Source organism: Vulpes vulpes, chromosome 3 (assembly GCF_048418805.1).
Source record: "Vulpes vulpes isolate BD-2025 chromosome 3, VulVul3, whole genome shotgun sequence".
NCBI lineage: Eukaryota > Metazoa > Chordata > Mammalia > Carnivora > Canidae > Vulpes > Vulpes vulpes.
Window position 1 is genome coordinate 89,578,057 of NC_132782.1, and position 13,248 is coordinate 89,591,304.

At 48.1% G+C, this 13,248-nt stretch overlaps 1 protein-coding gene across 14 annotated transcripts in view; it reads left to right on the forward strand.

The window, feature by feature from the left end:
* Positions 1-1,130: 1,130 nt before the first annotated feature.
* Positions 1,131-13,248, forward strand: part of SNX8 (sorting nexin 8) — a 42,177-nt gene continuing 30,059 nt past the window's right edge. For 6 of the 14 annotated variants that reach the window (XM_072753300.1, XM_072753303.1, XM_072753301.1 and 3 more), the window contains exons 1-2: positions 1,172-1,290; positions 8,850-8,915. In XM_072753300.1, the coding sequence (XP_072609401.1) occupies positions 1,185-1,290; positions 8,850-8,915 (172 nt within the window). In that variant the 5' untranslated portion in view covers positions 1,172-1,184. Of the gene's footprint in view, positions 1,291-8,849; positions 8,916-13,248 lie in introns of all 14 variants that reach the window. The other 8 variants (XM_072753302.1, XM_072753304.1, XM_072753308.1 and 5 more) reach the window with 3 other exon arrangements.

The window sequence follows — 13,248 nt, forward strand, 5'->3', positions numbered from 1 at the left end:
CAACAGTGGATGCAAGAGCAGCTGAAAGGAAGGCCAGGATGCGGAAGGAAGCAGCATCAGATGGGGGCTGTGTATCACAGGATCCTGCAGTGTCCCCCTGCGACTTGTGGAAGTCCATGTGTGGAAGGGACCAGCACTTGCAAGATTATGGTGGGGGAGAGCATCTCTGCCTGTGCCAGCTCACAGGGACTTCCTGGGTGCTGTAACCTGGGCAGGATCCAGTGGCTGTAGCAAGAAGGGACAATGTGGGGAAGGACCTGGACATGGGGCCTGGACTACTGATGGGGTTGCCAGCTCCCAGGGGGTGTCAGTAGGCCACATCAGGAGATCCTCCCTGATGGAGCCCTTCCTGTGCTCCAGATTCCTCTTCTGCCATGTTGCACCCACACTTTAGCTCCAGGAGGACGGCAGTAGCGTTTCCAGCTGCTTGATGCCTCAGAAAGTTTGAGCCAGCTGGAGGCCATTGCCTCCTCCTCCTGCATAACTCCTCACCCCCAGCATCAGTTCAGGCTCCGCCCCGCAGGGGGTCCCTTCCTCGTTCCCGGAGCTCCCACAGCCTCATTTGGGAACAGCCAGGACACTTGCTCTAGCGTCCCACCCTCCAAATCGGGAGGCCCCTAATGCACTCCGGTCGGAGGGCGGGGGCAGTGGGAGTGCGGGAGTGAACGGGTAAGGGGCGGGTAAGGCAGGTGAGCAGAGGGGGTGGACGGATGAATGAGTGAGCCAGCCAGGGAGCGGGTGAATGAGTGTGTGTGGGTTGGTGAGCAAGGGGGTGGACGGGTGAGTGAGCGGGGGTGGGAGCGAGGATGAATGCATGAATGAGAGAGGGGGGATGGGTGCGTCGGTGAGGGGCGGGGCGGGGCTGAGGACCGAGGGTGAGTGGAGGACGCGCCGGGACGCGGGGGCCGCCCACGCGGAAGTGCAGAGTAACCGTAGGAGAGGGGAGTGTGACGACCACAGGCCGAGCTAGCGGATGGACGAGGGGGCGAGCGGCGCGGGCCAGGCCTCCCGGTGGCCGCGTGGCCGGGGCGGGGCCGGCCCGGGTGGGCGTGGCCAGGTCAGACAAAGGGGCGTGGCCGCCCCGGAGTGGGCGTGCCCGGGGCGTGCCCGGGGCGTGGCCGGGCGGGGTGGGCGTGGCGTGGCGGGCCGGCGGGCGCGGAGGAAGTCACGTGGCTAGCGCTCACATGACTGGCGGCGTGATGGACCGGCTGTCCGCGGAGGCAGGCGCGGCTCCAGTCGTGGCGGCAGCTGAGGCGGAGGCTGACGAGGAGGCGGACCCACCGGCGGCAGGTACGGCTGGCGGTCCCCCTGCTCCCGCGCGCAGCCCCCGGCCCGCCCTCGCCCCCGGGGCCCCGCGGCCCCCGGCTCCCCGGCTGCCCGCTGGCGCCCCGCGCGCCCCCGCCACGCTGAGAAGGGCGCCGCGGGCCGGGGGACCCGAGCACCTGCGCACCTGCTCTGGGTTGTCCTGGCCGCGCCTACCTGTTCGGGGGCCCCGGCCCCGCTCCCCGCTCCCCGCCGTGCCGCCCGGGACTCGCGAGCTCTCCGCCGCGGACCGGACAGACTTGGCTCTGAGTGCGTGTGCCCTCGTGAATGGGCGTCAGCACGGAAAAGCGTGCGCGGGGCTTGGCTTTTGTAGGATGGTCCCTCCTGGAAAGTTTCCTCCTTTAGTCCCCTCCAGGTGGAGAACAGATGTAGGGGCGGCGTTGTTGGCCTTTACTGCGGCCTTTGGGCGCGGGTCGGAGGCGGGGAGGGGGCACAGGGTCGAGGGACCCCGCTGGGGGTGTGGCCAGGTGTCCCCAGGGGGCTGTGCTACGGTGACTTCTGGAGGGCACGCGAGTGTTTATTCATTGGGGGGAGCAGGTAAGGGAGTGGCGGGGAAGCTGCTGGGAGGTGGGCATTGCACTGGACTCCTTGACATAAAGGCTCCTGGGTGTGTCTGCATCTAGAAAGAAATCCCCCACTCCCAGAAATGGTTTTGAGTAATTTTTCATTGCGTTTATAGTTGTGTAAGGGGAAGCATGTGATGGCACTTGCTGTTCTGGAGGTCACACATTTGAGCCCGGCGTGGGCAATGGGCCTCACCGATTCCGGGGCCCCAGCCTGGACCCCTTGGTTGGTCCCATTTGGAAACGGGAGGCTGTCATTGGCTTTTTGGCTCGGGTTGTAAAGCAGTTCATAGTTGGTTGCATATGGTGGTGGCTCAGGGGTCTCTGCACCGTCTGCACCTTTGGGTATCGCAGTCGATTTTTTTTTTTTTAAGATTTTATTTATTTATTCATGAGAGACACACAGAGAGGGGCAGAGACACAGCAGAGGGAGAAGCAGGCTCCATGCAGGGAGCCGGATGTGGGACTTGATCCCAGGACCACGACCTGAGCAGATGCTCAACCAGTGACCCACCCAGGCGTCCCCCACATGGCAGGACTTACCCACTGGATTCCACTTATGGATGGCCGCCCTCCCAGCATACCCTCCCTATGACTTTGCCTGGAATAACCATGGTAGTTGCCCTTCTTGGGGGCCGTGGGGATTTTATTAGGCGTGCTCACTGTGAGGACATGGTAGCACCTCTGGTTACAGAGTGCTGTTGTATAGCCAGGGGAGTCTCAAAGTGAGGTTCATGGACTGTGGGAGGCAGCCTGTCATTGCATCCCATTTAAAACCTTTTGACGGGCGCGGCGGCCGGACCGGGCGGTCGGGCGGAGCCGGGCCCGGGGCTGCTGCGGTTCCCTTTCGTCCACCCCTTGTTCGTAAAAAAAAAAAAAAAAAAAAAATAAAACCTTTTGACGGTCCTATGACACAGGTAAAGTGGTAGAACAAACCTTTTTTACACTGGGATAAATAAAACCCAGAGGCAAGTGACTTGCCCAAACTGGGCAAGTATTAAGGAGGCATGTCCAGGTGGTAGTCGTGGTTGGGTGGGCTAGAGGCAGAAAACCTAAGGCTTTGAGACCGAATCTTGTCCGTTGACCGTAAATGCATATCTCACTTTTAGTCAAGGCTGATTTTGGTTTGTTGATGGGTTTGTGCTTATGAATATAGAATGGTTTCTCTTTTCTGGTGTTTTGTCTACACAGGCAGAGCCTACTTGAGGTATTACTTGTGGAGACTGTGAAGTCTGGGTCTTTGTACTGCCATTGGGATTGTCAGAGAAAATCGCGTTCCCTGGTTTCCAACATTAAGGGTCATATTCTAATGCTTTGAAGCTTAATCTGTGAATGGTAACTCCCTAAAATTTTTTTCTTGAACATTTTATTTATTTATTCATAGAGACACACGCAGAGAGAGAGGCAGAGACACAGGCAGAGGGAGAAGCAGGCTCCATGTACGGAGCCCGACGTGGGACTTGATCCTGGGTCTCTGGGGTCACGCCCTGGGCTGGAGGTGGCGCTAAACCCGCTGAGCCACCAGGGCTGCCCACTCCCTAAAAATTTAATTTTCTGTTAAGCTATACATGGACAAATACGTTTTCTTTTAAAAAAATGTAGAACATTATTAACTAAGTGAATCTCACACCGATTCCCACCACCGTCTCTTTGCCAGAGGTGACCTTTGTTATGGGTTGGGGATGGATTCTCTCCACCCAGTTTTTATATTTTAAAAGGATACATACTTAGAAACCCCATACCTTCTCGAGCACATGTGGTTATGTTTCCCTAGGGTAGTGTATTAGTTTTCTGCAGTTGCTGTAACAAATTACTACAGACATGGTGGCTTAAACAACACTTACTATCTCACAGATCTGGACAGTGGTCAGTAGTTCAAAATAGGTTTCCTTGGGCTACTATCAGGTGTGGGCAGGGCTGCCTTCCTTCTGGAGGCCCTCGGGGAAAATCAGTTTTCCGGCCTTTCCGGCCTTTCTGGCTTGCAGATGCCTCCCACATTCCTCCATGATGGTCCCTTTTCTCCAGCAACCATGAGCCATGTCTTTTTCGTGCTGTCATTTCTCTGGTTCCCCATTTCTTGTTTACTACTTCTACTTTTGAGGACCCCTGGACGACCAACCACCTGGATAATCCACAACCTGTGGCCTATTTCAAGGTCAGCTGTTTGGCCACTTGAATTCCATTTGCTACCTTTGTTCCCCTTAACCATGGAAACAACAGATGCAGTTTCCAGGATTTAGTTGTAGAGGGCTGTGGGTGGGTGGGGGCGTTATTATGCCTCCCACAAGTAGCTACCCTGGGAGTTTCAGCAGATACTGAGGGCTTATCCTCTGTGGGGCTACCACCAGTTTACTCCTGGAATTGAAGCGTTCCCTGTTCAGAACATCATTTCCTCATAACCTCCTGGGCACTAACTACCATTTCTATAAACTCCCTGCAGATCTACAAACATTCAGAAAGTGTTTCATTTTTGTTTGGATTTCATTTCCACCAGTATTAGTGGGGTTTAGTTCCTTGTTATAGTTTCATTTTGTGTGGCCTCTCAACTCACCATTCATACCTTTTCCCTGTTTTCTTAGGAGTGGATCTTTTTCCATATTGAAACGTTTCTTTTTTCATTTTGAACATAGTCCCTTTGGAGATTTTATGTTTAAATTATTACTATCACAGTATCTGATGGGAACATTTTGTTCTCTGTGCAGGATAAGATTTTATTTCAGGGCCTGTTTTGAGGTTATAAAGCTCAGCAGTTGGGACTTAGAATAAGAATGGCAAGGATTGAATGTGATATATGCTTGACTGTATAATTTGAGTTTTTGAGATTGCATCATATCCTGAATAAGAATACACACAGATGACCACCGTGTATCACAGCCCGGCTTTCCTGCAATCTGATGGACCTAAACTTGGTCTTTAGAACATGGGAGAATCAGCTTCACTTCTGTTGGTGTGACTCACTTGATGGCATTCCATACATTCCATCTGGTTAGGAAGCTCTCAGCCATTTGTCTCCTGGTTTTCTCTGGGGTCACGTCTGAGCTCTGCTCATCATCCCAGCTCCTGCACACGGGCCCCCACCTTCTCTGCATGCCTGGGCAATTTCCTTGCTTTCTCTGCTCCAGCCACCACTCCTCGCCTGCTGCTTTTCTGGGTGCACAGTCGTCAGAATTCACTGAACTGTCACGTAAGATATATATGTTTGGGTTAAATTCTACCTCAAAGTGCTGTTTGCATTCAGGAAAAAACTCTTCCTGTCCATTCTTCTCCCCATTACTACACACATTTTGATTGTAAACTCCCAACAGGCAGAAACTATTATTTTTCTTTACCTCCCAGGATTAGAGTAAGATCTGCTATGTAGAAAAAGCTTAAACATTTCGGTAGAATTACATTTTTGTCATAAGTTTTTTTATGGATAGTATCATTTTAATTTGGTAACAATCATTGTGGAAATATTAAGTTTCCTTTGTCGATCTTTAAATTCTCATACAGACATACACAATTTGCAAGGTAAAATGTGTCAATTTGAAGAAAGAGGAACTAACTGAATCACTATTGTGTAGAACAGATTTTGCCAGAATTTGTGGTTAGTAAGAAAGTGATGTGTTCCGGGTGGGGGAATTCTGTTTTGGTATTATTTTTTCCTTCCTAAGAAAAACACAACACAAAAAGGGATGTTTGCCCATACTGGTTGCTGTGGAGAGACTTGAAGGGTGGCCTGTCTGTGAAGCAGGGTTGGCTGGGGGTGCAGGTAGGATACCTGGACCCTAGGGTAGGTGGAGACTGACTCCCAATCATGTTACCCTCTGAAGAACTTCAGTGCTTTTGCTCTCTGTGTGTTTTTATTATAGAATAACTCAAAAACCATGACCAGACTTCAGGAGGGTAGACGTCCTTTGTTAAAATAGTCAGGTTTGAAATACCCTGTAGCACAGAGGGCTCAGGATGTCCTGAGATGCATGTTCTATTAGTCGTTTGACTCACGGGGGACTCTGATGCTACACTTCATGTTTTCTGTTGACTGGGCTTCTGGAGGAGGGCACATTGGCTGTTTCTGTCTGTGGAGCAGGTGTTTGGTGGGGTTTTCTAGGACTCCTGGTCAGTTTGGAGTTGATGTGCTCAACAGAGGTGAAGGGGAATTGTGTGATGTTTGATTGATTCCAGGGAAGCTCAGTGGAGACTGGGGAGATTTGTGGTGAGGTGTTATTTCTGAGAAGTCCATCTCCGTGATCTGAGGATCTTTCAGAACTGATCTGTGCTGGTCAAGTTTTTTTCACTATGAGTCTCATGAATGAGTTGTAATCAAACCAGTAAAATTGCATTGTTGTACAGGAATTGGCACTGGAGGAGAAAGTTGTACAAGAACATAACTGCAAGTACAAACATTTTATAAACAGAACTCACCCATAATTCCACCACTTTAACACAACTGCTGCATTTTAACATGCACTGGACTTGTGAGCAACACAGGTGTGTATTGTGCAGGACCCCTTGTATGCGGTCAATACAGTACAGTGCTGTAAATGTATTTTCCTTATGATTTTCTTTCTTTCTTTCTTTTTTTTTTAAAGATTTCATTCATGAGAGACAGAGCGAGAGAGAGAGAGAGAGGCAGGCAGACACAGAGACACAGGCAGAGTGAGAAGCAGGCTCCATGTGGGACTTGATCCCAGGACTCCAGGATCATGCCCTGGGCCAAAGGCAGGCACCAAACCGCTGAGCCACCCAGAGCTCCCCTCCTTATGATTTTCTTAACATTTTTTCCCTCTATTTTACAGTATGGTTACAGTATATGATCCATACACAAAATATGTGTTAATTGACCTTTCATTATTGGTAAGGCTTTCAGTCAACAGCAGACTGTTAGTAGTTAAGTTTTTGGGAAGTCAAGTTATATGTAGATTTTTGATTGTGCAGGGGGTGAGGTTGGTGCCCCTAAACATTATTTTGCTTGAGGGTCAACTGTATTTTCGTTTTTTCCCTTGCATATGCTTTTTACTTGGCTGTCCTCATAGTGTATATACACTTTATAGCTTGGTCTTTTCAGTGAACTTTATTTATTTATTTATTTATTTATTTATTTATTTATTTATTTATTTATTTATTTAGATTTTATTTATTTATTCATGGGAGACACAGAGAGAAAGAGGCAGGGACATAGGAAGAGGGAGAAGCAGACTCCTCACAGGGAGCCCGATGTGGGACTCGATCCTGAGACTCCAGGATCATGTCCTGGGCTGAAGGCAGACGCTCAACCACTGAGCCACCCAGGCGTCCCTGAACTTTTTTTACATGCTAAAAATAGTTTTCATCATTATCTGTTTAATGACTGCATGATAATGCATCAAGCTCTCTTTGTGCTTCTAAAGTGGTAATGTCATGCCATTTGTGCTAAAGATACTCTTGTCACATGTTTTTCAGAAAATGATCCTTTAAATTGAACAAATGTTAAAACTTGTCCTCCAGCTTGCACTTGGTTAACAAAAGCCTGTTTCCCGCTAAGCTAGTTTCTTCCACCTTAGAGGTGACCACTGTTATCAGCTGTGCAGTTGAATCAGAGTTTCTGTTATCTGGCTTTGAGAGCTGGGAGATGCCCTTAGGTCACTTGTTCAGGGACCTTTGCAAATGTCAGAACTGAGCCCCTCTACCTTCCACTGAAAGTGTCCAGAGAAGCCAGAGAAAACACATGTATTGGTTGACTCCAGTTTCTGTTAAGTTAAAAAACATGCAGAATTAGATTCTGTTGTGTAGGGATGCTTCCTTAGGTGATAAAACTATAAATGAAGAGCAAGCAAAATACCATGAAACTTCGACAGTGGTCACTCTGGTAGGAAAAAGGGGGTTTGACCTACCAGGGATGCTGGGTGGGGGGGCTTTCAGAATGTTGGTGGTCTTTTAACTTTTGACCTGGGTGTGTATTTGAGATAAAATTTTGTTACACTGTCCATAGATATGTTACACCCCTTTCCGTGTATGTGTGTGTGTGTGAGTGAGATCTATTTCACAATGGAAAACACAGAGAGAAAACCTGAGATCCTAAGGCGTCAAGTGCGCCTGCTAACAATACAGTTTTTCCAGCAGAGGAGGGTACAAGGCCTCTTGTTTTACAGTAGTTTTGTAGGCATTTTGAATGCCCTTGGTTTCTACTTTCTAGTTAATACCAGAAATATATTTATAGTGAATTACGTGTTTTGTTGTGTCAGTGTCCACTCCTAATGGAGTATCCTGCACTGAATAGGCAGGAGACCCCCTTCCCCCCCAGCTTCTGCCATTTCTGATGTTTATGTCTGAATATTATTGGCGCTGGTGAGTTCAGCTGCTTTGGTGGTCCCTGGGACCAGCAGAACCTAGACCTGAGGGCCACTGGACTATGTCACAGCAGGACAGCTGTGGGGGGGACCTCAGCTGCTGTTCACGGTATGTCCTTGGCCAAGGTCATCTACTATCAAGGAGTCAGGTAATAGTCATGACTTAGCACCGTTAATTGTCTTTGGGACAGTAAGTTCACCTCTCAGCTCCTGAGAAATGCTACTCACTGCTGGGTTTTTGTGCCAAAGGGAGATTTAAGATCGCATTTGCAGCTCTTCTGAGGGAGGTCTATATGTGTAGTTCTTTATGTTAGGTGTCTTGTGGGCCTCTGGTATTGCTCCTCAGGACGGACAGTGAAGTCAGGAGCCTCTCGGAGTCCCTGCAGAAGTTGAGAGGTTAGGTGCATCCTACGGAAGTGGCCTGTTTCCCAATACGGACTGGGTCATAGGTCCAAAGTGTCCCATCTTCTGCCTCCTCCTGGGAGGGATTTCCATATAGGGCATTCTTTTTGGAACAGAGTATGGGTTGTGTTGATGGTGAAGGCTTGCAGAGTGCTTCCTGTGTCTAGATGTCCTGGTGGGGCGTCATGGAGGAGATGCTGTTCCCCTCACAGTCATCCTGTGAAGTAAGTAGCCTGTTACTCTCACTTTACAGACAGGGAAGCCGAGGTCCAGCGGTCCCATCACTGGGCCAGGACTGGAGAGTGGGATTCACACGCAGGTGAGTATGCGGCTCTGGTTCTGAATCAGTAGATAACACCTCCTTGCTATGGTCCCCACAGGCCTGCATCTTGACGCCTGCCTTTCATGTGCCTCCCTTGAGGTTCAGGGCCATGACTTTCCCTCTCTGAAAGGTTTTATGTACAGCGAGTTGGTTCTGTGTGACCATTCTTGAAACACCACAGAGGACCATTCATTGTAGGATGTTGCCTTTCTTTTTCCAGGAAGGGGATGCACTTTGGATGGTGCGATGGGATGATGGGAGGGCTCAGTAGCGCAGGAGGCATGTGTACGAGCGATGATGGTTTCTTGGGAGAAATGTTACCCACATGTTGAGCTCCGCGTGCAGCTGCTAGGGCCACCCGGTTTAGTCTGTCTGGGGAACTGGGGGTTGATGACGAACGGAGTGTGTTTCCCATTGAGCAGAATATGACAGCGCTCAAAAGCAAATTTTGTAAAACATGGGTCGAGTTCCCTCCTCTAATGAAGATATTCAGATTATCGTAGTGAACTGATTTTGGCTGCAGACTGCAGAGGAGAGTCCAGCCTTCTCTGCCTGGGAAACTAGGTCTCCACATTCAGTGCCCATTTGACTGTGGGGGCTAGACCAACTACATGTTTTTCTTACTGTGACATTCTTTACAATTCCTAATTAGTTCACACCAATTTCCAGGGCGTTCCTTTCTCCGGCTGATTTAACGGCATTCTTGATGGTCTGCCCCGCAGGCAGCTGGATGGCAGGGACCTTGTCTTACTTTTTGTGATTCCTTCCATAGACCAGTCAAGGTTTGTTCAAATGGATTTAATTGTATCTCACTTGGCTTATAATACGAGTGACTGCTTGGAATTTTATTAGTGGGGCCTGATGTGTTTGTGAATGTGGGCTCTCCTTAGCCTTCACTGGGATAGAGACGCACTTAGTCCTGCTGGATATTTTGGAACATTTTCACTTTCACGGCAAGAGATCCTAGAAAACCTGAGTCACTTTCAGACTGAACCAACCAGACCCAGGGTGAGGGTTTAAAGAACAAAAACCAAAATCAGATTGAATTTAGTTTAAGAGAGAGACCATGAATCTTTTAGGAATTTTGAACTCCTGTTTTGTAAGTTACTCCCAAGATTCCCCAAATTAGCTAAAATAGTATTCCTTTTAAACTCGGGAAAAAGTCACTGGGCCTCCCCACATGTAAACATTCCAAAAGTGAGAGACCAAAGAGGTTTTTTGAGGAATAGACCCAACTTGAATGGGGCCTTTTGAGAAGCAGGTTTGGTGAGATTCGTGGCGAAGCAGAGATCTGACGGCTCCTGTGCTGGTTCCTCCTGCTCCACTTTCAGTCAGAGGAAATCATCTGAGAGGTGACTGTTTTTGGCACTCAGCTTCAGTTCTGTGATGTCTTCAGGAAACAGACCTGTGATTTTTTTCCCCCTCTGTGGTTTGGTCTCTTGCATCTCCCTCCGAAAGGAGTAGCCACTCATAGCCTGAGAAGGTGCTATTTGTGTGCGAGTGGTTCACACACACACGTCCCTGAGATCCCAGGGACCACCCATGATCTGTTTGTGATTAGCATGAACTTTGGGAGTTGTTTTCAGGTCTTGACCAGAGCAAGATGCCGTGGTCATGGTGCAGATCCCGGTGCTTGTGGCAGCGAACACACCAGGCCTGCAGTTCATTTGGTCTGTGGTTTCATCTGGAGATTTCGTGTCTGGCCTGCAGGTCTTTGGAAAAAAAAAAAAGCTTGAGCACCAGGCGCTGTGCTAGATGCTTTCACATACTTTCTTAAAAAAAAAAAAATTATTGGAGCTGAACAGTGACCTAAATGATATTGTGTCCATATTAGGGACGAGAAAACTGAGCAAGGTGGGGGAAGGCGAGTGGTTGGTTCACAGTCACACAGGAGTCAGGGATTTGCACTGAGACCATCTGACCTCTGGCCCCGAGAATGGGGTATACCTTTCCCTGCCCCTCTCCCCGTGAGTTAAGGAGGGAACACAGGATTGGGCATCATCAGGTAGCCTGACACAGGTTCTGGCTCTGCGACTCAGCTTGCCAGCTCTGTGACCTCGGGCAGGCTCTGTTGCTTAGCTGAACTTGTTTTCAAATCTGTAAAATGGGACCAAGTACCTACTTATTATTGAAGAGATGTAAAGCATTCAGTAAGGTTCCAGGCATAAAAAGGTTTTGTTGGGAATGGCCCTTATTTGAATGGGGTTGGTACCCTACACAGCTGTCCAGATGGCAGTTTCATCCCTGCCTTTGAATTCATGGGAAAGGTAAAGAGAGTGGGAGACACAATTATTAAGGGTGGCTCTGTTTCTCTGTATTCAATGGCTGCTTTCAGTTCTGACTCGTAGCTTCATGGCCATGGGGGCGGGGCAGCAGCGACAGGGACCCCTTGTGCCGCTGGAAGTTTCTGTGATACCATTGCCAGCTAGACTTTTCTGCTTATGCCTGAACAACCAGAAGATTTCACAGGTAAATGATCTTTCCCCTTTTTAGCAGACACCTTCATTCAAGATTGCAAGCCATCTGTGTTCTAGGCACAGCACTGGCACAGAGAAGTGGTTTTTATTCACAAGGACTGGAGAGAAGAAGGGAATTCATCAAACATTTGTACCAGCTTTATGAAGATCTTTTTCACATACCATGTAATTCTCCCATTGGAAGTATGCAATTCAGTAGTTTTAGTATGTTCACAGAATTGTGCAGCCATCAACATCACCAATTTTAGAGCATTCTCATGTGCTGTGGAAGAAACCCTGTACCCATCATGGTCAGTTTTCATTCCCTAGGTCCCTTTCCTCCTAATCCAGGTTAATCTTTCTGTTCCTACAGCTTTGCCTATTCTGAGAATTTCATGTAAATAGAACATGTGTTACGTGTCCTTCCGTACCTGGCTTCTTTCACTTATCATTGTGTCAGGGTTGAGCCATGTTGTAGCGTGGACCAGCATGCCATTCCTTTTGATGGCGGAACAGTATTCCATTGTATTGAGACTCTGTATTTTACTTACACATTCATCAGTTGATGGACATTTGGGGTGTTTCCACATTTGACTGTTATAAATAATGCTGCTATGCACGTTCGTGCACAAGTTTTTGTGTGGACATATTTTTCATTCCTAGCAGTGGAATTACTGGGTCAGATACTGGGTCAGTTACTACCTATCTTTAACCCTTTGAGGGATTGTAGGACTGTTTTCTAGCAAGTATGAGGGCTCCAACTTCTCCATGTCCCTCACCAATGCTCGTTATTGCCCTTTATTTATTTATTTTTTGTGACTGTCTTTGATTATTGCCATCCTAGTGGATGTGAAATGGAATCTCATTGTGATTGGATATCTTTTCATGTGCATATTGGCCTTTTGTGTATCTGTTTTGGAAAAAAATCTGTTCAAATCCGTAGCCTATTTTTTTTTAAAAGATTTTATTTATTCATGAGAGACACACAGAGAGACACAGAGAGAGAGAGAGAGAGAGAGAGAGAGAGAGAGGCAGAGACACAGGCAGAGGGAGAAGCAGGCTCCATGCAGGGAACCTAATGTGGGACTTGATCTCAGGTCTCCAGGATCATGCCCTGGGTTGAAGGCAGCGCTAAACCACTGAGCCACCGGGGCTGCCCATCCTTTGTCTATTTTAAAGTTAGGTAGTCTTTCTAAAAAAAAAAAAAAAAAAAAAGGTAGTCTTTTTAAAAAAACTTGAGTTTTCAGAATTTCTTTATATCTTCTAGATACATGTCCCTTATCAGATCCATGATTCATCCATGTTTTCTCTCAGTCTGTGGGTTGTCTTTTCTCCCATTCTGTGGGTTGTCTTTTTTCTTTCTTGATGGTGTTTTGTAGCATGACATCCTTTAACTTTGATGAAGTCCAGTTGATCCCTTTTGTTCTTTTGCTTGTGCATTTGGTGTCATGACTGAGAAGTCTCTGCCTAACCCAAAGTCATGAAGATCTAGTTCTGTATTTTCTGCTTAGAGTTTTGTAGTTTTAGTGCTTTCACAATGGACCCTGGACCTAAATGTTTTGGCTGTCATGTATGGTGTGAGGGAGGGGTCTGGTGGCATTCCTTTGCACATGGAGACCCAGTTGTGCACATGCTGTGTGCCACCTCCATGCTGCCTAGCGTGGGAGCCAGAACTCCCTGAACTGGGGTGGGGTGCTGGTGAATGCTGGGGTGTGGGAGAACCCAGTGGATGTGACAGTGAGGAAGCTCAGTAAGGAGATTCAAACGAGAGAGTAGGATCACTAGACTCTTATGGGGCTTTGGAAACACTTTACTGTTAAAGGACTGTTTGAACTTTGGAGAGGATTCAGTTCAGAAATACTCAGCTAAGAAGT